This window comes from Misgurnus anguillicaudatus, chromosome 3 (genome assembly GCF_027580225.2).
Source record: "Misgurnus anguillicaudatus chromosome 3, ASM2758022v2, whole genome shotgun sequence".
NCBI classification, from domain to species: Eukaryota; Metazoa; Chordata; class Actinopteri; order Cypriniformes; family Cobitidae; genus Misgurnus; species Misgurnus anguillicaudatus.
In genome coordinates, this window is record NC_073339.2 from 21,585,025 (window position 1) to 21,607,306 (window position 22,282).

Genomic DNA, 22,282 nt, shown 5'->3' on the forward strand with positions numbered 1-22,282 from the left:
ATTTGAATTGTTTAGCAGTTTTGGCATTTGTTTGATTATCAAAAATGGATTGAGACCACATATCTTCTTGTCTTTTTTAAAACGCGGACCAGGAATTGTTTCTGGTGGGAGAGGCTTTTTTTGGGCCCTGGCTTAGCCTAGAGCGGTGAGGTTGAAGAAAACATTCTGACTCAGTTTGACCAGATTTCAAACGTTTCTGTTTTTTGAAGCCAAATTATACACATCTGCTTCAACTTTAACCGACTTTGGTTAAAGCCTTATCTCAATGATGCTCTTGTCTCTATAGCAGTTTAAAACTCAAGTGAGTCACAAAGCACCCAGGCTCAGATTTAAATATGTTGCGCATGACAGTTGACATCTGCTCTTGCTTTGGCCAAGGGGTTTGTGGGTTACAAAACAGAAAAAAAGCAGTTCAAGTGTAAAACTAAATGTTTTTCTTGCACTGCATACTCGTGCAACACTATATGTTGTGGGTTGTTAAATGGGCTTTGCCATTTGATTTCTTACAGTCTCAGGTCAAACGGCCTCACCACTAGGTCTCTAATGGTTTACTCACACTATCCGAACCGCGCCCAAGCGTGTTTGACCTGGTTCATATGACTAGTGTGATCGCTCCGTACCGTGTGCATGGTTAATCGCGCCCTGCTCTGCTTGCAGAGGTGGAGCAGGGAACAAAAGTGTGGCGTCAGTGGTGTGACCTTTAACATCATCTGCTGTTGGTAAAACTTGTATTATGGTTACATGAAAATGTCTGGGAAGCATAAGTGATAGATCAACTAAGAACTTTAAATTTCACTAAAGTTGATATTTCTGTGTGCATTGTTTTGCAAGATAAATTAACCAAACTTTTTTGTTTTGTTTATCTTAAAAAATAATTATATGATGAACATGAAATGTATTATTTTATTCTTTTGACAGACGTATTTAATATTCAATGAAAATGTATTTGATGCATTGGTGAAATGTAAAATATGGGGAAGGAACATTGATAGAGAAAATATAGGCAAGTTGAAATATGATTTAAAAAAGGGACAAAAGAATGTTGACGGAGATAAATTGTCTCGCACAAGGGCAAAAGCATATGTTTGAGGAACATTTTATGCAAACAACTAATCACAGGTTATGGCCGTAGTTTAAAAGCATCAAACCGCAACCATTTATTTCGTGGAATTTTCCGTCTTGTGCTTTGTGGAGAGTATAAGGCCAATAGCATATTAACTGTTTATATTCACATTCAATGCAGAATTTCTGTGCATTAGCGCCATCAAATGTTTTGATATGTTTGCTGATGTTGTTCTGGCCATGCGACTCAAAGCTCTGTTATTGGTTGTGTGTTTTATCAACACACAAAAAAGAATTCAACTCAATCACTAACGGAAAAAAAATTGTCGGCATGTTCACGAATGGTGTGCACAGCTCCTTAGGAGTCCAGTATTGCTTCAAATATTACCCACACCAAAAATTCTGATTTACTAACAGTTTGCACCAGCCCAAATGCCTATTTTGCCGTTAAAAACTACTATCAAGATTTACTAAAGACATGCAGGGAAAAATTGGCGCTGGCCTTGATCCATGTGCATTTATAGTAGTTTCATTTTCTAGTATTTTATGCAACATAATTTGCCAAAATTTGCGCTCATCAGTTTACTGGTATTGCATGTCTTAAACTTTATGCTAATTTGCGCTGCTCATGGTAGATTGCATAGGTCATTATGGAAATGTAATTTTTGCTCCTGTGTTCTTTAACGTGTGCCTTCAATCACCTGCAGAAATTTCCACTCCCATCGGCACTTTTTTGAAATTGCGATCTCATGCTAAATTGCCCTATTTAGTAAAGCTGTCCCTAAATATTCATATTCATATGCAGGGGCTTTAATTGTGATGCTAGCCCACTAATTAAAATCAGTTATGATGATCATTTGCATTTCAATTGACATTTATTTTAATTTACTTTTACAGAGAACAACAAAGACACTTGCCTCCAGAAAGTTATGGTGAAGGCGGAGCCTATGGAAGTGGATCCACCTCTTGAAATGGCTCCACCCTCATCTCATCTACTGGGCTTTAGCACTTCAGGGGCTTGTGAGAAAAAGGAACCAATGGTCAACCTCCCAGATCCTTTGCCCCGCCCCCAAAATGACCTCTTCTCCCAGGACATATCGGTCAAAACGGCCTCCGAGCTGCTTTTCAAACTGTCTGGTAAGTTTCTGCAAGAGAAGAAATGGAGGATGGATATGTTTCTGCCTCAGCAAGACTGTTCATTTAAAAAATGCTCAGGTTTTTTTCTCCGTCATCTTCTCTGACTGCTGCACTGACACACTAGAGAGTGGAAGGATATGTGTGGTGTTAAATGATTGAGCTTTTCTTCCTAGAGCATTCTGAGGATTAGCCGAGACAAACCTACCCCCAGCGCTCCTCGCTGCCAGCTACGGCTCTCTTTAAATGCCATCTAGCACCTCGGAAAGCACAAAAGATCCACCCCCCCACACGCGCACACATTTACGAACCTTCACGCACGCCATTCGCACCCTCCCACCACCCCCCTCCCCATGGGAGTGGTGTGTAGCTGCACAGTGTGTATGTATAACCCCTCAACCCTCGACTCCCTCAGATTGTTCTCAAATATTCTGGCTCAAGCACACTCGGTTGCACACACTTCCCTTGTCTCTCTCTCTCTTTCTCTCTCTCTCTCTTTCTCTCCCTCTTGCTTCTGTGCAGTATTGTCATGGCAACGCAGAGAGCCCTTCCATCCTCTGTTGAGCCGTGTGACCGAAAGGGTGTCAGGGAGAGGGAGCTTAGGAAGTGCCACCCAGGGAGCAAGGTCATTACCAGACCACCAGAAGAGGGACAGACAGACCGGAGATAGTGTTTTCTTTTGCACATGGATCTGTGGATTTCATATGCAGTTTGGCTAAAAATGCTGTGAAAAATTTAACCAGTGCAATGATGTGGATAACATACAGCCAGCCGACTGTTATTGCAGAAATAAATCCCAAAAGGGTGAATCAGGATCTTGTATCACCCTGAAGAGATTTATTTGCGATATCATCCACCTGGCTGTATGTTATTCCACTTAATACACTTTTATGAATCTATTAATACACAGCCACATGTGTAAATGTACACAAAATATTGATTTAATTTGTTATTAGCCTGTTTGAAGAAATGCAAATCTCCCACAAGAAGAAACATTTTCTAGCATTTATAATTTTTTTTTTTTCAAAATGTTGACCATATATTTATACATACTGCTTGATTAGGCATAAAAATGCCCTGCAAATCATTGTGCAAAAATTAAGTTTAACTCAACTGTGTTTTCTTTGTCAGAGAAAGTAAGTAAAGCGAACGAAAACAAAGACAATGCATCCTTCGGTATACACAGGTAGGTTTACTGTTTTGCACTTACTGTGCTTATTATTCAATTATTGCATCATCATTCTTGCTTCTCACATTTAGCAAATCAGAAATGTACTGATGCCGCTGTGTGTTTTTAGCCCTTTCCTAGATGACCGCTTTCGACAATCACCTTTCACCGCACGCTCCAAGAGCTCTTCCCCAGCTGAAGCTGGCTCTTCAAGCAGGGTTGCCCAGCAAGGTAATACCCCCTCCACTGCACCAGCCAAAACAGTTTGCACACAAAAACCTATGTAGATCTAAGCCGCCTCACTTATAAAAACACTTCTTGTTCTCCCATCCAGCGTTGAGACTGCTGGACTGGGCAGCTGGCACTCCCTGCCTCCCTCTACTGGCCCCTCTGGCAAAGGGTAATTAGTTTGCGCTTGCCTGGCCCGAGTCCCTACACCAGTTAATGAAAAAATGATTGGGTTTTTCGTGTCCAGGGTGCATGAAAGTTAATTCACTACGCACTCAGACATGCATTCGTTTTCACACGCAGACACAAAGTGAACGTACACAAATCACATAAGAATAGCTGTGACCCTTGCCTACCACTTTATCGCTCTCTCTCTCTCTCTTTCAGTTTCTTTCTCTCACTCATTCTTTCATTGCTGCTTTTATTGCTACGTGTCTAACACCTTATAACCTGGTGTGGGTAGTAACTCCCACTTGTTAGTTAAGATAAACAGCTTTTTTATTTTTAACAGCCCAATCAGTGGCCAGAAAAAAATAAACTGCTTTAAAATAGTTTTGTACCTATGCCAAAGATAAACTGAATCTATGTTTATTTGTTTGTATGCAGCAATCTGTCTAATGAGTGTGTCTACGGCTAATTTGATCATTGCTGTCTAAGATCGCCTTTTGTTCTTAGCCGTATAATGCCATAGTGTACTTCTGTGTCTTAATTTTATATTTCTCGCTTAATTGCGTGTTTTAATGTATATAAGTTCATTGCCAGCGTGTCACTATTAGTGTGTGTATGTGTGTAAGACTTCTCTTCTGTCGTTGCCTCCTGCCCTGAGTCAACTTAAGCAGCATTGTGGAGGCTGGTCTCATCTTTCTTTAATAACACTAATTAAACCATTATCCACTTCAAGGCATTGATGTAGTATCTCAATTAAGCATCATTGCTTTTTTGCCAGGTCATGAAGTCTGTAACCCTTATTTTTGACCCTAAACTTAGTATGGCAAACCTGGGAAATTTCAAAAAAGCTTTTGAAAAACTAGTTCACTTATTTCTTTCTATTATGAAACACTAAAATATATATATTTTTAAATGTACTGACTGCTATTTAAAGGTCCCTTCTTTAGCCTTTATTTACACTTTAAAAAGACATCAAATTAAAATGACATGCAAAGAGACCTCTAAAGCCACATGAAAGCTTTGTTTAATGAAAAATTAAAATTTTACTAAATGTCGTTATTTACTTTATCTTAACATTTCCAATATCTTTTGGTGCTGTAGAAATAACAGCGTTTGATTGGTAAAAATATATTTTCAATGGCTCAGCCATCATTGATAAACCTTAATGGCACCAGACTTTTTTAAGACGCAAATAAATCTTTGGTGTCCCCAGAGCACATATGTGAAGTTTTAGCTCAAAACACCATATAAATAATTTATTATTGCATGTTTAAATTGCCACTTTGTAGGTGTGTGCAAACATTTGCTGTTTTGGGTGTGTCCTTTAAAAAGCAAATGAGCTGATGAAATTCAAACACTGATCACAATGATGGTGGTTTGTTGCAATTAAAACTCAGTGCTTTTTTCTGCACTAAATGGCAGTGCTGTGGTTGGATAGTGCAGATTAACGGGTGGTTTTATTATAATAAGAGCTCCTTATGACATCATAAGGAGAACCAAATTTCAACAACCTATTTTTTCATGTGCTTTTACAGAATGGTTTACCAAAACTAAGTTACGGGGTTGATCTGTTTCATATTTTCTGGGGACCCAATCATAGCACTTAAACATGAAAAAAGTCAGATTTTCATGCCATGGCACCTTTAAGGAAGAAGACGGCGTTAAAAACGAAAAGATGAAGAGTCATAAGCATTGCTAAGACATCCATTCCCCCACTGAGGCATAGTGGTAGAGTGCCATCTTTATCCTGGCAGTCTTTAGGCTCTGTGTCACACTAGAGTTGTCACCATCCCATCACTCCATAACGACGCTTGGTGGGACGTGAGTCAGAAGCACAGGTTCATATGAGCGCTGTGACTCAGTGGAACCGTGGGCCTCAGGGTGACGAGGCTGATTCGGTACCCTGGGTCTGATTGTGTGCGTTGCCTTTTCTAAACTCACACATAGATTGAAGCAGAGGGCAAAACACCCACTGTAGTTTTAATTAAAGCTCTTGTGCAGTGCAGGTCATTGCGGGGGATGGCTGGGAGATGGCATGCACATGGCACAGTTATTTAATTATGTGGTTTAGCTATGCTAATACATGCTGATAGTGTGGCATTAGTAATCAGGTTGATGCTTTAAGAAACAGAATGTCAAATTATTCTGTTTTAATATGAAGTCTGATATCAACAAGTGCTCGAAAGAAATGTGATCGGTTGCGTGGTGTCAGTTATATGGTCTCTTGGACGGTCCTTGGCCATTTAAACCGGCCAGGGTTCACAGACCTTCAGTATGGCTATGCACGACTAGAGTAAATTGTCGACAAGTAAATAAAGGATGATACATGAAAAAATACTCAAATCATTTTCTAATACTTACTGTAAAATTAAAAATAATGACTAAAATAAATGTTACACAACTACAGAAAAAGGTGTCCAAATGTCAGTTTTTGAAAACCAAAATGACTTAAAAACATTAAAAATTTAATTCATAAAGGGCTTAATGGTTTATTGCTCCGCACACGTAATTTCTCTACTTTTTAACTATAGTACAGTTTGTTACAGCTTATTGTCTGGTGTAAGCAATACATCAGCCATAAAATCAAGCAGGCGAGTGAGATATCACTTATCCTTATGTCTTTTAATATAATGATAGATACCAGAACGTACCACAGGATAGATTGCTCACATTAGCTTTAACGGGTACTCCAGGACCAATAAAAGCCTTGGCATCTTTGTGCATGATAACAATGAAATCCACACCCTGACATTAGATTGCCCTTTAGATGTATATTTGCCTCAGAAGTGTCTTTCAGCCAAGATCATTGTGAGGAGCAAAGGGGCACTTTTAGCATCAAAATGATGACGTCGTGTGAAAGCATTCTGACAAGCCAGAAACCCCTCCCGCTGGGCAGATCCAGGCAATATCCCTGTCTGGAGTACTGGGTTTGGTCCCTGGCAGATATGAGCAGCCCAATGAAAATGTCCTTCAGGTCCTGAATCCAAGGCCAGTGCATCTGCTCTTTAATTGCCACCATTAAATCCTCTGTACTATGCCAAAAAAATTTGTGTCTCCCCAACCACTTGCCCCCCCCCCCCTTCCTTGCAATGCCCCCATCAATCCCGAGGCTGCATTGCTTATGACAGCATTTATGGAAAATGTGCCTATTTATGAGCAAACAGCAAAGTCCAAAGGGGCAGGCACACACCCACCGCACATACAAGAAGCCCCTTGCATGTTTATTGAGTGGATCGGAATTCCGTTGTACATGCCTTACTCCAAAAAGCCCTTGAGTCATTGATATGACCTACAAACATTAAACATGCATCTTTGAATGCCTTGAGATGATTAAAGGCCACTTCAGTTGAAAATCTCAGCAAGAGTTTTTTACGTAACATACATGCTGCTTTGCTGTTTGAGCTTGGGAGAAACATTGCTTAAGATTTGGCAACCTCACTGCCTCTGTCTTACTGGTACAGAAGAATAATAGCCATGCGTTCATATTGCACCAGACGTCCATTTGAAGGGGCTGTGTTGCATGATGACGGAATTTCTGTTGAGTTTATTTATCTATTCATTTATTTATCTCTGTTAGTCTCTCTCTCTCTCTCTCTCTATCTCTCTCTCTTCTTTTTGAGTGAGAGAAGGCGTGGCGCTGCATTTTAATTTGAAGCTGAGCCAACCACCTTCATCAGAAGGTTAATTCTGCCACTAGTGTGGCATGCTCTCTCACTCTCTTTCTTTTTCTCTCTCGCTCTTCTAATGAAAGGTGAAAAAAGCACAGAATCCAATGTCAAGATAAAAACACCTTGTCTGGATGTATAGAGTAGTCAACATAATATCTAATACAGTGACAGAACATACAACTGACCTCTTGCCCAAGCACCATGTTGAATCTGTTAAACTCGGTTGTCGCTGGGACTATTGTTGTATGCTTCTTTAACGATTGTAAAATCTACCTGATTGTGTGCCTCAGGGTAGCGTGCATTTTATGAACATGGATGTCTACAGTGTGCAGTCTGAAGAATTCTGTGTATGTATGTGTATGTGTGTTATACAGTATATATATATATATATATATATATATATATATATATATATATATATATATATATATATATATATATATATATATATATATACACACTCACCTAAAGGATTATTAGAAACACCATACTGTGCTTGACCCCCTTACGGCTTCAGAACTGCCTTAATTTTACGTGGCACTGATTCAACAAGGTGCTAAAGCATTCTTTAGAAATATTGGCCCATATTGATAGGATAGCATCTTGCAGTTGATGGAGATTTGTGGGATGCATATCCAGGGCACGAAGCTCCCGTTCCACCACATCCCAAAGATGCTCTATTGCAGTGGTTCTCAACTCCAGTCCTCGGGACCCACTGCTCTGCATATTGTGCATGTCTCCCTTATTTAACACACCTGATTCAGATCATCAGCTTGTTAGGATAGATTCCATGAACTGAACTGAGTGTGTCAGATATGAGAGACATCCAAAATGTGCAGAGCAGCGGGTCCCGAGGACTGGAGTTGAGAACCACTGCTCTATTGGGTTGAGATCTGGTGACGGTGTGGGTCATTTTAGTACAGTGAACTCATTGTCATGTTCAAGAAACCAATTTGAAATGATTCGAGCTTTGTGACATGATGCATTATCCTGCTGGAAGTAGCCATCAGAGGATGGGTACATGGTGGTCATAAAGGGATGGACATGGTTCGAAACAATGCTCAGGTAGGCCGTGGCATTTAAAGGATGCCCAATTGGCACTAAGGGGCCTAAAGTGTGCCAAGAAAACATCCCTTACCATTACACCACCACCAGCAGCCTGCACAGTGGTAACAAGGCATGATGGATCCATGTTCTCATTCTGTTTACACCGGCTGCATCCGAAAACTCTAAATTGCTGCCTTCTGAGGCAGCTTTTCAAGGCAGGAAGACATCAAGACATGTCCGAATTCAATGTTAGGTTTACTTCCTGTCTCCTGAGATACCTATGCGTGGGCGTACAAAAAGAATGTGATAGGTCGGGCCTGGTCGAGTTCAAAAAATAAAATGGCGGCCAAGGTAGTGACTGGAGCACAAATTTAGTGTAAATAAAAGTAGATTTTCACTTTTTACACCTTTTAATTGCATTTCTAGCAAGAAATTAGTATTGTAGTTTTCAAATATGTGATTAGTTATCACAAAGGCGCTCTCTGTTTATATTTCAAACATGCTGACTTTGAAGTGTGTACAAAAGTCTTTCTCTGAGCTGCCTTCATGCCTCCGAAGTCATTTCCTCATGAGGCAGTGAGGCAACGAGTCACTGCCTTAAGTTTTCGGACGCAGCCACCAAATTCTGACTCTACCATCTGAATGCCTCAACAGAAATCGAGACTCATCAGGCCAGGCAACATTTTTCCAGTCTTCAACTGTCCAATTTTGGTCAGCTCGTGCAAATTGTAGCCTCTTTTTCCTGTTTGTATTGGAGATGAGTGGTACCCGATGGGGTCCGATGTTTGGCTTTACAAATGCTTTGCTGCATACCTGTTTAATGAGTGGTTATTTCAGTCAAAGTTGCTCTTCTATCAGCTTGAATCAGTCGGCCCATTCTCCTCTGACCTCTAGCATCAACAAGGCATTTTTGCCCACAGGACTGCCGCATACTGGATGTTTTTCCCTTTTCACACCATACTTTGTAAACCCTAGAAATGGTTGTGCGTGAAAATCCCAGTAACTGAGCAGATTGTGAAATACTCAGACCGGCACCAACAACCATGCCAAGCTTAAAATTGCTTAAATCACCTTTCTTTCCCATTCTGATATTCAGTTTGGAGTTCAGGAGATTGTCTTGACGAGGCCCACACCCCTAAATGCATTGAAGCAACTGCCATGTGATTGGTTGATTAGATAATTGCATTAATGAGAAATTGAAAAGGTGTTCCTAATAATCCTTTAGGTGAGTGTATACATACATACATACATACACATACACAGTATAGCACATTGTCCTCTTAAAGCCTCATACTGTGTTTGTGATGTCATTTAATTTTATCCTATTTTTCCAAACTAACCTTACTATTTTTGCAGTTACTTTAACCAACCTTTATCTAAGGGTGTGTGAAGTCAATTTACATTATCAGTCCTTATCTGGAGTTTCTTTAAGGTTAGGATTACACCCGGTAGCCTTACCCTATCTCCACTCACACTAAAATTTAATTGAACAGGAATTGCCTTTGTGGATATTTAGCATCAGACATGGTAAAAAAGAGACTAAAACACAAGCTCAGTGTGTTGCAATAAAGCCCAACCTGCGAACTCTCACCCACACGCTTTTGATGGGTTTTTCGATTTAAAGGCAAGTGCACAATGTTTGAAAAACGCTTTGGAAAAGGAGACGGGACGACTAACAAAACACACTTATAGCCAATCAGCAGTAAAGGAGCGTGTCTACTAACCGACATCCTTGCCGGGTTGCGTATGTGTGGGGCGGGTCTTTTAAAAGAAGGTCCAGATTCTATTGGGGTTGGGGCGTGTTTGTTTAGGTGATTTCAAATATCAACATTGGCTTTCAAACATTGTGCACTCCGCCTTTAAGTTTTTTCATTCTACTTTGACTGTGTAGATACAGAGAAGGTGAGTGGAGATCCAGGAAATGGACTTTCCCAGTGGAGACTCAACGAACAGCTCTTTCCCTGCCCTATATGTGGCAAAGTGTTTGGCCGCCAACAGACCCTCTCCAGACACCTCTCCCTACACACAGGTGAGCTTGAAATGCAGGACAGCAAACAGTTTTTTGACCCGTTTTAGTATCATGTGCTACATTTGCACTTTTGCAATGTGATCTTGCCAGACTATTGCTGGTTTAGGCCGTCTGTTAGTTCCCAACAACAATCAGCACAATTTACTAAATAACAAGGTTTGGGAACATGCTATATTCTTACATGTCCCACAGCATTGTATTGTTGTTAGGACAAATAATGCCCTAGGTAAGTAAATAAGGTTCACTGGACTAGATTACCCTTCTTTTAAAGAGATTAGACCACTGATTAGTCCTGGTGGGAAAAGAGCCCAAGTAATTACTAAGCTGTAAAGAAGTCTCCCAGAGCACCAAGCTCCCCTGGAGCACAGCACAACTATGACCAGCGCTGACTGATCCTTGAACAATCGCATCATGCTGGTCCCTGAAGACCATCAATGGGCCAGCCAAATACAGTACATCACCACCAGACAAATAAATATGGTCTTGTGGGTTATGAGACTGCTTGAATTTGGGTTTGAGGGGCTAGATGTGTGGCCATCAGCATTCTTATTAAATAATTAAAAGACTTGGAGCAGACATTTTTTATAGTGAGGATAACAATTGATAATTTTGAGATCATCAAAATAATATATTGTCACAATATGTAAGGAATAATTGACGACGGGCCATTGAATTATAAGAAAATAATGCACACCAAGGTGGTAATGTGGCACGACGCGAAGCGGAGTTACACCGCAGGTGTGCATTATTTTCAAATAATTCAAAGGACCGGAGTCAATTATTCCTCTAATATCATGGTTACCACAAACATTGCTCTGGTGCCTATTTTTAAGACATTTGAAAAGTTAGGTGTGCGGTTTACAGAAAAATAATCAACGACCATAGAACATTTCTCAGCCAATCAGAATGCAGCATTCAACAGACCCGTGGTATAAGCGAGGAATAATTGACGACGGCCCATTGAATTATTCGAAAATAATGCACACCCAACGTGGTAATGCGGATAGACACAAAGCCAAGTGTGTATTATTACACTGTGGGTGTGCATTATTTTTAAATAATTCAAAGGACCAGAGTCAATTATTGCGCTTATACCACGGTTACCAAAAACAATGCTTTGGTGCCTATTTTAAGACATTTATCAGGTTAGGTGTGCAGTTTACAGAAAAATAATCAACACCCATGTAACATTTCTCAGCCAATCAGAATAAAGCATTCACAGCTCTGTGGTATAATTTTGAACAATTCAAAGGACCAGAGGCAATTATTCCACTTATACCACGGTTACACAGACATTGTTCTGCTAGTTTTTTAAGACATCAACTAATCAGAATAAGGCATTCAACAGCCCCGTGGTATAAATCATAATATATCGTTACATATCTCTGTTAGTTTAATGATATTATTGTTAAACTAATCAACGTGTTATTGAAAGCCATAGAATCTGTATTGCTCATTCACACAATTACTAAGGGATTGTGTCACACCCGGTAACATTTTCCAGGCAGCTCCCTGTCACTTCTGCTGATGAAACTGTTTTCCCATTATAAAGTCTCCTCACCTGCTAGCAGAAATGAAGGACGTGTAAATGTTAATGTTGCTCTACAGCAGAGGTTAAGCTAATCAAGTCAGTCTGAATACAAAAGATTCAAAATTCACATAAGATTCAAAAACACAGCACCCAATGCATGAGTCCCACAGGACCAACTAGACATTTCTCTCTGCTTTTTGTACTGTTTTGTTGAAATTTATGCTTTTTAAAGGAATAGTTCATTAGGGAACTAAAATTCTGTTGCCCTCATCGTTCATCTTTAGTAATACACTTTATGTATTAATCTTTGATGAAATCAGAGAGCTTTCTGACCCCATCATTAGGGTGGTCCACATAATGGGTCAATTTTTTTTTTTAAATGTTCAACTATCACCCCCTAAATGTGTTAGGATATCAATTAAAACACACTGTGCAAAATTTGGAATTCTTCCTACAATATCTAGAGGTTGCTCAAAGCCTATTTCAGGAATCACATATTTTTGCAAAAACTGTACCATTTAAAAACGCACAACACACATAAAATTTGCTTCTTGGAGGGTAACTTTATATCAGTTAATTCAGTCTCTTCTGATCCGAGTAACCATATAGCGGACTTGCTTCAGCCATTGTATCCGTGTATATTGTCTACTGTGCTTCATTCACATTGAAGCTTTCTTCCTTTGAAAGACATATCACAACTAAAACACGAGTTTTAATTGCATGGAGCATGGTCAAATAAGTCCATTGCTGCCATAAGTATATATTATTAAACAATTATACATGCTAGCACAAAGTATCACGTAATACGTAAATGTGTTAAACTTCAAAGGTCTTGAGCAACTCTAAATATTAATAAATATTGAAAACAAAATTGCTCAATTTTTTTATTTATTTATTCAAACATATTGGTGGGGTGAGAGCATGAACTTTTAAAAGTTGAAAAATAAGCACCACCATACCCCATCATAGATAGCACGCAACTGAAATTGTCAAGGCCCAGAAAGGTATTAAAGACATTATTTACACAGTCCATGTGACTACAGTGGTTCAAGCCTCATGTGCAACAAACCCCCCAAAAATAACAACACTTATTCAACAAGATCTTCTCTTCCATGTCAGTCTCCGATGCACAGATTTCATTATTGGGCGAATTTAAAGTTCTGCTGAAAAGCCTTGGAACTTGCAATAATATTTGACGTTTTGGCTGTCATTTTTACTGAAACAGGAAGTCAGTGTGGAACATATTGAGTAGCCATCCCCTTTCATAACTAACCAGTAGTGTTTTGTTTATGGCACAGCTCTGCAAAGCTGCATTTAATAGCTTGTAAGTGCCATGGTTTTATTAAAAATTTAATTTAATTGATTCCTGATTTAGATTTAAATTTCACAAGACTTTTTTTAGATGTCAAATAAATCTTTGGTATCCCCCAGAGTACATATGTGAAGTTCTAGCTCAAAATACCATGCACTACCTTTGCACAAAATGGCAGTGCAGTGGTTGGATAGTGCAGATTAAGGGGGCGGTATTATCACCTTCTGACATCACAAGGGGAGTCAAATTTCAATTACCTATTTTTTCACATCCTTGCAGAGAATGGTTTACCAAAACTAAGTTATTACTTACTAGGTGTACGTTTTCACATTTTCTAGCACTTAAACATGAAAAAAGTTGGATTTTCATGATATGTCCCCTGATTACAGGCAGTGCTCTCATGTCCTTTATAATGTTGGGGATGCTTCAGATTCTATAGCATTTGATTGGACAGGAAATTTCAAGAGAAGCTGAAGTGTAGAATGATGTCATACAGTTTGGCTTGTGCATGTGAAATATTTAAGTTTGGAATGCTTTTATATTTTCAGTGTGAATTTTGTAATTGTTTTAAACCACAATAGTTTATAGATCATTTTAAGGCTAACATACTTATACTTAAAACCAAAAACTTAAATTTTGATTGCATATGGACCTAAGGTTTAAAGCATCACGTTTCTTATTGCCTCATAAATGCTTATTTGTCTGTTCACGCAGAAGAGAGGAAATACAAGTGTCACTTGTGTCCGTACGCGGCTAAGTGCCGTGCCAACCTCAACCAGCACCTCACAATCCACTCGGTCAAACTGGTGAACACAGATGCCGAACACATCGTTACTGCTGTTACCCATGAAGGACCAGAGCTGAAAAACTGCCCTTACTACTACAGCTGCCATGTGTGTGGCTTTCAGACGGAGTTTAACGCTCAGTTTGTCAGTCACATGTCTCTCCATGTGGACAAAGAGCAGTGGATGTTCTCGCTCTGCTGTAGCACCTGTGAGTATGTGGGTGTGGACGAAGCCGAGATGAAAGCTCACATCAGTGCAGGACACGCAGGTAAGATTTTACACTTCTTACAGTTGGACAATAACCCATTGAAAGGAGAAAAATACTGTAGCTGTTTACTGTGTATACTGTGTCTTGAAGGCTTGTGTCTAACATTAGATGCTGGTGTGTATGTGGATCTTGCCAGCAAGATTATCTTGGTTTACCATGCTAGTTTAATTGTAGATTTCAATGCTAAACTGCATTATTTATGCTGGTTCAAGCTGGTCTTTTCTGTTGTCATGTAAAATGTACAATCTTGGCACAAGTTACACCATTTGCATTTTTCTTTTAAATGTCGCTGTACATCTGCTGAAGCTGCAACTGCAATGACCTGAGTGCAAGGAGCGCCTTTTAAGAGGATTCATAAATGACGAGCACTTCTTCCATTTATATCTGCTCTGTTTTGCCACACTGATAACAAGATTGTGGTCTTTCAACATCAATAACATCAAAATGTGTTTGTCACCTTGCATGGTGTACAGTAGCTGGAACAGATGTTAGCCTGAGATAAGTTCCTAACATAGTGTTTCTGCTATTTATTGGTTTAGGTCATAACGCTTGCACCAAATCAACTGCTGTGCGATTGAATCTTATTCAGATTTTCAAGCTGATGTCATTCCTTAAATGTAAAAAAAATTCCCTGTCTTACATGCAGACAACCTAAAAAGTCATTTTTCTAAAGATACATACTTTTACATGCTTTCAAAACATTAGTCCGGTCCGACAAGTTAACTTTTGGGTCATTCAATGGTGTGAGTTTAGTGCAGGCCTACCCAATTGTTCAATCAATAGATGCGGGTGTGTGGTGGGAGTGTTTGGCTGGCTGATTGAGCGTGTATTGTGGTGTTTTTGCCGTGAGGAAGCTGAAAAATCAATAGCCCTAGTCCCTATAACTAGAGTAACCATCCAAATAACCCTACACGGCCACGTGTTCCCTACTTGTGTTCAGACTGAGCCTGTGTCCACTTTCCTCAAGACAGTAAGCTCTCAGAGTGACGGCAAAAGAACAAGTTGGTTTGTCAACCGCGATTTAGCGCCCTGCCAAACACACCCCTTTCTAAAGATTGGCTGCCCTCAGGTCAGCACCTACCAGCCTGGACTTCTTTGTCTTCTACTGAGGAAGATGGCTGAGTGCTGCGTCCATTACCGAGGGGTGCCTGCTTGCTTGGCAGCTGTTCTTTCCTGCGGAAATGCTTTGCAGTGTACTCCAGGTGTTCGCCTAAACCCAGACACACATACATCCTGATTTTTAGGGAAACATTCAGGGCCCATAAGAGCCTAATAGAGGGCACCCAGTTCACTCGCAGAGGTAAAGTCATTTTCCTCAAATGGAGTTCACGAGTCACACAGCGCATCTGTATTCAAAGATATCCTTGCAGCTGACAAAAGATTAAACATGACCACCTACTCTGTATTCCCCATGCATGCTTTCAAAGGAACGGAAGTCTTAACGTGAGCGAAGTGATTGCGCGTGATCTGGCACCGGCCATTTCGTGAGCTCTGAGAGACCTAGGGGAGAGCCGTGGCCTGAGAGTCCCCCGCCATCTTAGCTGTGGTGGCATGACCTAGGCAGCCCCTCTCCATCGCCGCTCTCGGGAACAGTGTAGATCAATAAGAGCGCAGGCTTGAGTGTTCTGGCTGCTTGGATACAGAAGTCAGACTAAACCCACAAGACTGCCTCTTAGGAAAGAGAGCTCGTCTCCTGACTTTTAAGGCTTAATAGCACACTGCTCTAGGCATACATATTCCCGTCTAGCTTACTGCATGGATTTCGATCAATTGCAGGATTTTTCTGCTTTTTGCTTTGCTCATTACAGAATTCGTTATCAAACCTTGAGCGTTAAAAGACGCTCCTATCCAATTCTCGTCTGGCTTAAGCTAAGCCTGTCTTTGATTTTGTCATGTCAGTGTAATACGTGGTTTGTCTTTTATGCTGGAAGTGACGCTCGGTCTCTTTTACACACACAGGTCTCAACTCCAGAAGTCCTCTCAGTGAGACCAAGAGCACTTCCTCGTCTTTGTCAGCTCTTAGTGATTCCCTCAACAGTTCTGAAGGTGGGGATGTTGCCCAAGGTAACGAAGAACTGAAAAGCCTTTTGGCTCCGCCTTTTTCTGCAGGCAGCCAATCAAGCTCAGGCCCAGGCACAGAGGACAAGGCAGAAAAAGGTAAGGCCCACTTTAGTAAGATAACCTGACCAGCTAAGTACTATCTACCCTATATCAGTAACCTCTAATATTGAACATGTTCACTTACTATCACTAAATTAATCTTTGCTGACTGAATCAGAACATTTCTACATTTTCACTGGAAGTAGGGCTGTCACAATTATTATATTATCATCTGATCAATTACTTTTATATTTAAAACTATTAAGTATTTGAATCTTAAACTGTAAAGGCAATTTACAAAAGATGAAATTAATAACTCACAATTATTTGTGACAATTATTTTCACAAATGAAGCATAGAAAATGTGTGTATCAGTTTGTATGACAAGTAATTATCATAATTAATGAAACGATTAATCCTACACAAACTTTATCGTGGCAGCCCTAATTGGAAGATGAAAACGTTTGCTTTTCTGTAATGCTGCATCCACATTGTTAGGTGTCACTAAGAGGGCAACTGTGAACCTTTATTTATTTTTATTTGTGCCATGTAAACTGTTTTGAAAAAAAGGTTAATTCTCAACAAATGTGCATAAATCATATTTTTGTTATTACGTTTGTTATTATTATACTATGTGGTAATTATGACAGCTTATGTAGAAAAGATATCAAAGAATAAGTCTAATGTGGCTTTCACATAGGACGCGATGTGCACTGCACTATGAAACCCATTCATTTCAATGGCTTGCGCCGCGCGAGGGCGGTTTTTTTGTTGCGTCGAGCAAAGTGCGAGCGTAGCTTGCATGCGCAGCTTGCGTCGAGCCGCGGTCAAAGTTCAAAATTGTTTAACTTAATAATTCCCGGAGCTTTATAATACAAGCTTGCACTCCTACAGAGACATCGGAAGGAAAGCCGTGTCATGGAAACACGTAGCAAATCAAGTTGGCATGTCAGGTGTGTTTTAAAGAAAAATCCAGATAATTCACTAACCACCGTGTCATCCAAAATGTTGATGTCTTTCTTTGTTCAGTCGAGAAGAAATTATGTTTTTTGAGGAAAACATTGCAGGATTTTTCTCATTTTAATGGACTTTAATAGACACCAACAATTAACACTTAACTCAACACGTAACAGTTTTTTTCAACAGAGTTTCAAAGAACTATAAACAGTCCCAAACGAGGCATAAGGGTCTTATCTAGCAAAACGATTGTCATTTTTGACAAGAAAAATAACAAATACACTTTTAAAGCACAACTTCTCGTCTAGGTCTGGTCCAGCACGACCTAACGTAAATGCGTAGTGACGTAGGGAGGTCAAGTGTTACATATATAAAACGCACATTTGCGGACCATTGTAAACAATAAACTGACACAAAGACATTATCAGTATCAGTTGACATAAAACAACGTCAGAACGGTCCTCTTTCAACACACTTGTAAACACTGGGGCGGAGTTTCGCGTTCGTCTTCTGTGACCTCTTGACGTCATGACGTATTGCGTGGGGTCACGCTGGCGCATCACGACCGGATCTAGACGAGAAGTTGTGCTTTAAAAGTGGATATTTTTTATTTTTCTTGTCAAAAATGACAATCGTTTTGCTAGATAAGACCCTTATGCCTCGTTTGGGATTGTTTATAGTCATTTGAAACTCCGTTGAAGAAAACTGTTACTTGTTAAGTTTTAATTGTTGGTGTCTATTAAAGTCCATTAAAATGAGAAAAATCCTGCAATGTTTTCCTCAAAAAAACATAATTTCTTCTTGACTGAGCAAAGAAAGACATCAACATTTTGGATGACATGGTGGTGAGTAAATTATTTGGATTTTTCTTTTAAGAAAATGGAATATTCCTTTAAGTCAAGTGGCTTGTTGTAGGTAGGTAGCTTAAAGTTACGTGAAATGGAGACGGGCAACATCAGTCTTTGTATTCCTCATCCACTAATTTAACACAAATATAAACACTGTAGTAATTTATTGAATATGCAGCGCACACCGCATTCTATGTGAAAGCCGCATAAGTTACGCAATACATTAATGTTATATTAAAATCATAACGGCATCTCGATTCTCCCTCTCCTCCTTCCCCAACAAAGGTTTTGAATGCGTGTTCTGCAACTTTGTGTGTAAGACTCGGGCCATGTACGAGCGGCACCTACAGATCCACCTCATCACACGCATGTTTGAGTGCGACGTCTGCCACAAGTTCATGAAGACACCCGAGCAGCTCCTGGAGCATAAGAAGTGCCACACCGTCCCCGCTGGAGGGCTCAAGTAAGGAAAGCAAGTACAGCACGTGCCCCCCCACCCACTGCCACCTCTCAAAACCCCGCCCCCCGCTACTTCACAAAACCCCGCCCCCACCTTACCCAAGCCTCCATCCCTTCAGGCAGTCCCGGTTTTAGACAGGATCTTTCCAGTAGCACTGTTTGAGGATCAGGCTGGATTCACAGATGAGAGTGTTCCAGAAACTGGCAGGATTCATCGAGCAGTGCTTCAGGTTAACCTCTCTGTAGAGCCACACAGAAGCATGTTATAGACAAAGAAAGTTCCTGAATGTGCCTAAAACATACGAAGGGTTTCGTTGCAAAACGAGATAAAAAAAGTTTTTTTAATTGTTCAGAAACCTCGTTTTTTGGTTGTGCATGTTAAAAAATGGATTTATCTCATTTTGCAACGAAACTCTTCATACATACAGTATAACAGGGCTCAACACAAAGATTTTTAATTGTAAGAATTATAGAAGTCCTGCCAATATTTTCACTGCCCATATGGTACCACAAAAATATATACATTTACTTTTAGCAACATGTTATTGTACTGTACGTGTCAGAAAGATATTTTTAAATATTTTATTAAATTTCTTTATCAACACGTTTCAAATATAACATTTTTTATATGCATATCTATCTGGAAATTATACAGCCTTTAATCCATAAACACCAATTGAGGAACTAAGATTCAAAAGCCGCTAAACATAACCTCGAAAATAATATTAACCGAATGCTCTATGCACATGTTATGTGTTAATTAAATACTTTCGCACAACCTCAGGCCATTCAGAAATACCGTTTTGTTGGCAGAATCCAATAAGAGTCTGATGGAAAAAAGCTAATTTACAAGAAAACATGTTTGATGTAAATGCGATTGTTTTATTATTTTCGATAGGCAGCTACATGACTTCCCGATAAGCATAAGTCAAATGCATAAATGTATGTGTGTTCCCTAGGAACCAAACCCATGACCAGCACAATATTCTACCAATTGAGCCACAGGAACAGACTTGGCCTCAGTGACATTATAAATGCGAACAATGGGAGATGGAAACACATTTGCCGAATAAACTCTGACATAGCAAACATTTAACCCACGTGACTGATCATCTAGCTGTATCAGCTGATGTTGTCTTGCCCATATATGGGGCTCGACACCGTCGCAATGCCCTTGCTGCAAGTGCCTGCATCAAAAATTCAGCATTTATTTTTCTGTGCACAGCATTCAGTTTGGCAATTACAAGCAGCACTGCTAGTAAATGTATAACTTGTCCAATCTTAACTAAATGCATTCCTGTCCCTATTTTCTAATGGCACTTTTCCATTGCATAGTACCCCACGGTTCGGTTTGGTTTGGATCGGGTCAGCATACTTTTGAGAGCTTTTCCACTGGGTGCAGTACGTAGTACCCAAGCCTTTTTTAGTACCACCTCGGTCGGGGTTCCAAGCGACCCAAGCTGATACCAAAACGCAACGCGAAAACATTGTAGATCACTGATTGGTCCGAGAGAATTGTCACTACCAGTGCTATAATGTAAAAGATTAGCTTTACCTTCATGCTAGCTTGCGCTGTCTTGAGCAAACATGTTGTCATGTTATCTGCTATAAGTTCCCAAACTCCCTTTTAGCGATGAAAAACATCCACAGGTTGAGAATCAGGGACACCATACCAGTTTGTTCCAGACCTGCAGTTTGTGGCGGAACATTAGCAACGAGCACGTCAGCATTATATGCTTAAATGCAACTTGAATGAGGCTCAGCGGAGCGCGTTGACTGACACCGGTGTTTATACAGAAACTGTCTTGTGAGATAGAGGTAATGATAAACGTGATGTGCAAACATCTATTTGTGGTGGCCAATTTTGATTTTGTGGCAGACTGAGAAATAAATGAATGTATGGGGATGTAAATTACAACAACGCTCTCACTTGTATGATGTCACAGCAGTAAGCAGCGCAAATATAACGACACGCCTATAATCCCTCCCACTGCGAAGTGTTACTAAACTCGATAGAAAAGCTAACCTTACCAAAGTGAGGTGAGCTGACCCGACCTGACCCAAACCAAACCGTGGGGTACAATGTAATGGAAAAGTTTTATTTACTGTTGGTTACTAGATTGGTTACCAATACCACTGTCATTCGCTCCAACAACTTGATGGAAATGCACCAAATTCACATTTCTTTTTTTTGCGCATTTTGAAAAGATCTGCTTCATGTTTGGCTGGAAATCCAGCTAGTGACAATGCAGAAAAGTTCAAAAGTTGGCTTGAGACTTTTTCCACACAAGCCCAGGCCATCAGACTGTCCTAATTGTTGAGCCCTGTATACGCACACTATTAGCGTAATTTATATTGCTCAGAAACCACATGCCTTTTTTCTAGTTCTGTACACGTTTGGGAAAAGTACACTTCCCTATCTATATACTTCAAAGAGCCACGTTTCCCACCCAATTGGCAGTCAGAGGCAAACTCCAGATGAATAACATTTAAATAACAGGCACTTTCAGGAACTAACCCATTCCCCTTTTAAAGTCTGTGGTAGACATTACTGCAAAAGGTCTGGTCCCGCATGCAAAAATATAACTGAAGAAATCACAGCAACCCAGTCAGTGTTTGTCCATCTGTTGAGCAGCTCTACTGCCAAGACCATTAGGCTACAGTTCACACTGTTCTTTCTCAGCCTGTCATAACCGCCACCACAGTTACAGCAACACATTTAAACACAATGAATACCTATCTGAAGACAAATAATCACTCTACTATCAAGCACTTACAGACATGCCCCCCCCCTAAAAAAATCAATATCTTTTGGTTTATTTTGTTTCTGAAACTAAACAAGCACAAAGTCCGGTCTTTGATATTTTCTGTTGTATTTGTCTAGTTGTTTGACATATATATTCATGTCTTAAGATCATGTATTTCAGATTTCATTGCTTCATCTTGTCATTTATGGCTATGCTTTCCCATGCTAGACACATTTGTCAGCTTGTAGTTATTTGGCAGCTTGTAGTTATCACTCATAAGAGCGCTTAGCCATAAGCCACAGGTAAAGGGGAAAACAGATATTCTAGATTAGTAGCAATATTTCTTTAACATGAAGGAAAAGACAGAGGTTTACTAAAGGTCTGGTTATTCTTTAAGGGGTAAAACCTAATGTGAAATAAAAAAAATGTGACTCTGCCTGTTAAAACCCAGCTAAAGTATTTTTTTCGATCTTAACTGTTTTTTAGGAAAATTCGATATTTTTGGTATTTTTATGGTCACGACTACTTTGACGCTACATCCCCTGGTTTCACAGACAAGGCTTAAGGCTAGTCCTAGACTTAAACACACGTCTGAGCTGTCTCTCTGAAAACAAATTGCACTGACAGATGCCAGTGACATTGATTTGTCTCAAGATAAACACCAGTAATATCTTTTTTAAGGCATGTTTATAAAAGATCCTAAACTTCTTAACTTCATTAAGGCCTAGCCCTGGCTTTAGCTAAGCCTTTTCTGTGAAACCAGGCTCATTA

The 22,282-nt window shown here is 39.9% G+C and overlaps 1 protein-coding gene across 1 annotated transcript in view; it reads left to right on the top strand.

Annotated features, from left to right (window-relative positions):
• The window catches only part of znf827 (zinc finger protein 827), an 80,811-nt gene that overhangs the window by 50,895 nt on the left and 7,634 nt on the right, over window positions 1–22,282 (top strand). Inside the window, exons 6-13 of the mRNA XM_073866345.1 lie at window positions 1,960–2,199; window positions 3,328–3,382; window positions 3,495–3,595; window positions 3,699–3,764; window positions 10,367–10,504; window positions 14,062–14,400; window positions 16,360–16,557; window positions 18,591–18,768. Of these exons, the coding sequence (XP_073722446.1) occupies window positions 1,960–2,199; window positions 3,328–3,382; window positions 3,495–3,595; window positions 3,699–3,764; window positions 10,367–10,504; window positions 14,062–14,400; window positions 16,360–16,557; window positions 18,591–18,768 (1,315 nt within the window). The remainder of the gene's footprint in view (window positions 1–1,959; window positions 2,200–3,327; window positions 3,383–3,494; window positions 3,596–3,698; window positions 3,765–10,366; window positions 10,505–14,061; window positions 14,401–16,359; window positions 16,558–18,590; window positions 18,769–22,282) is intronic.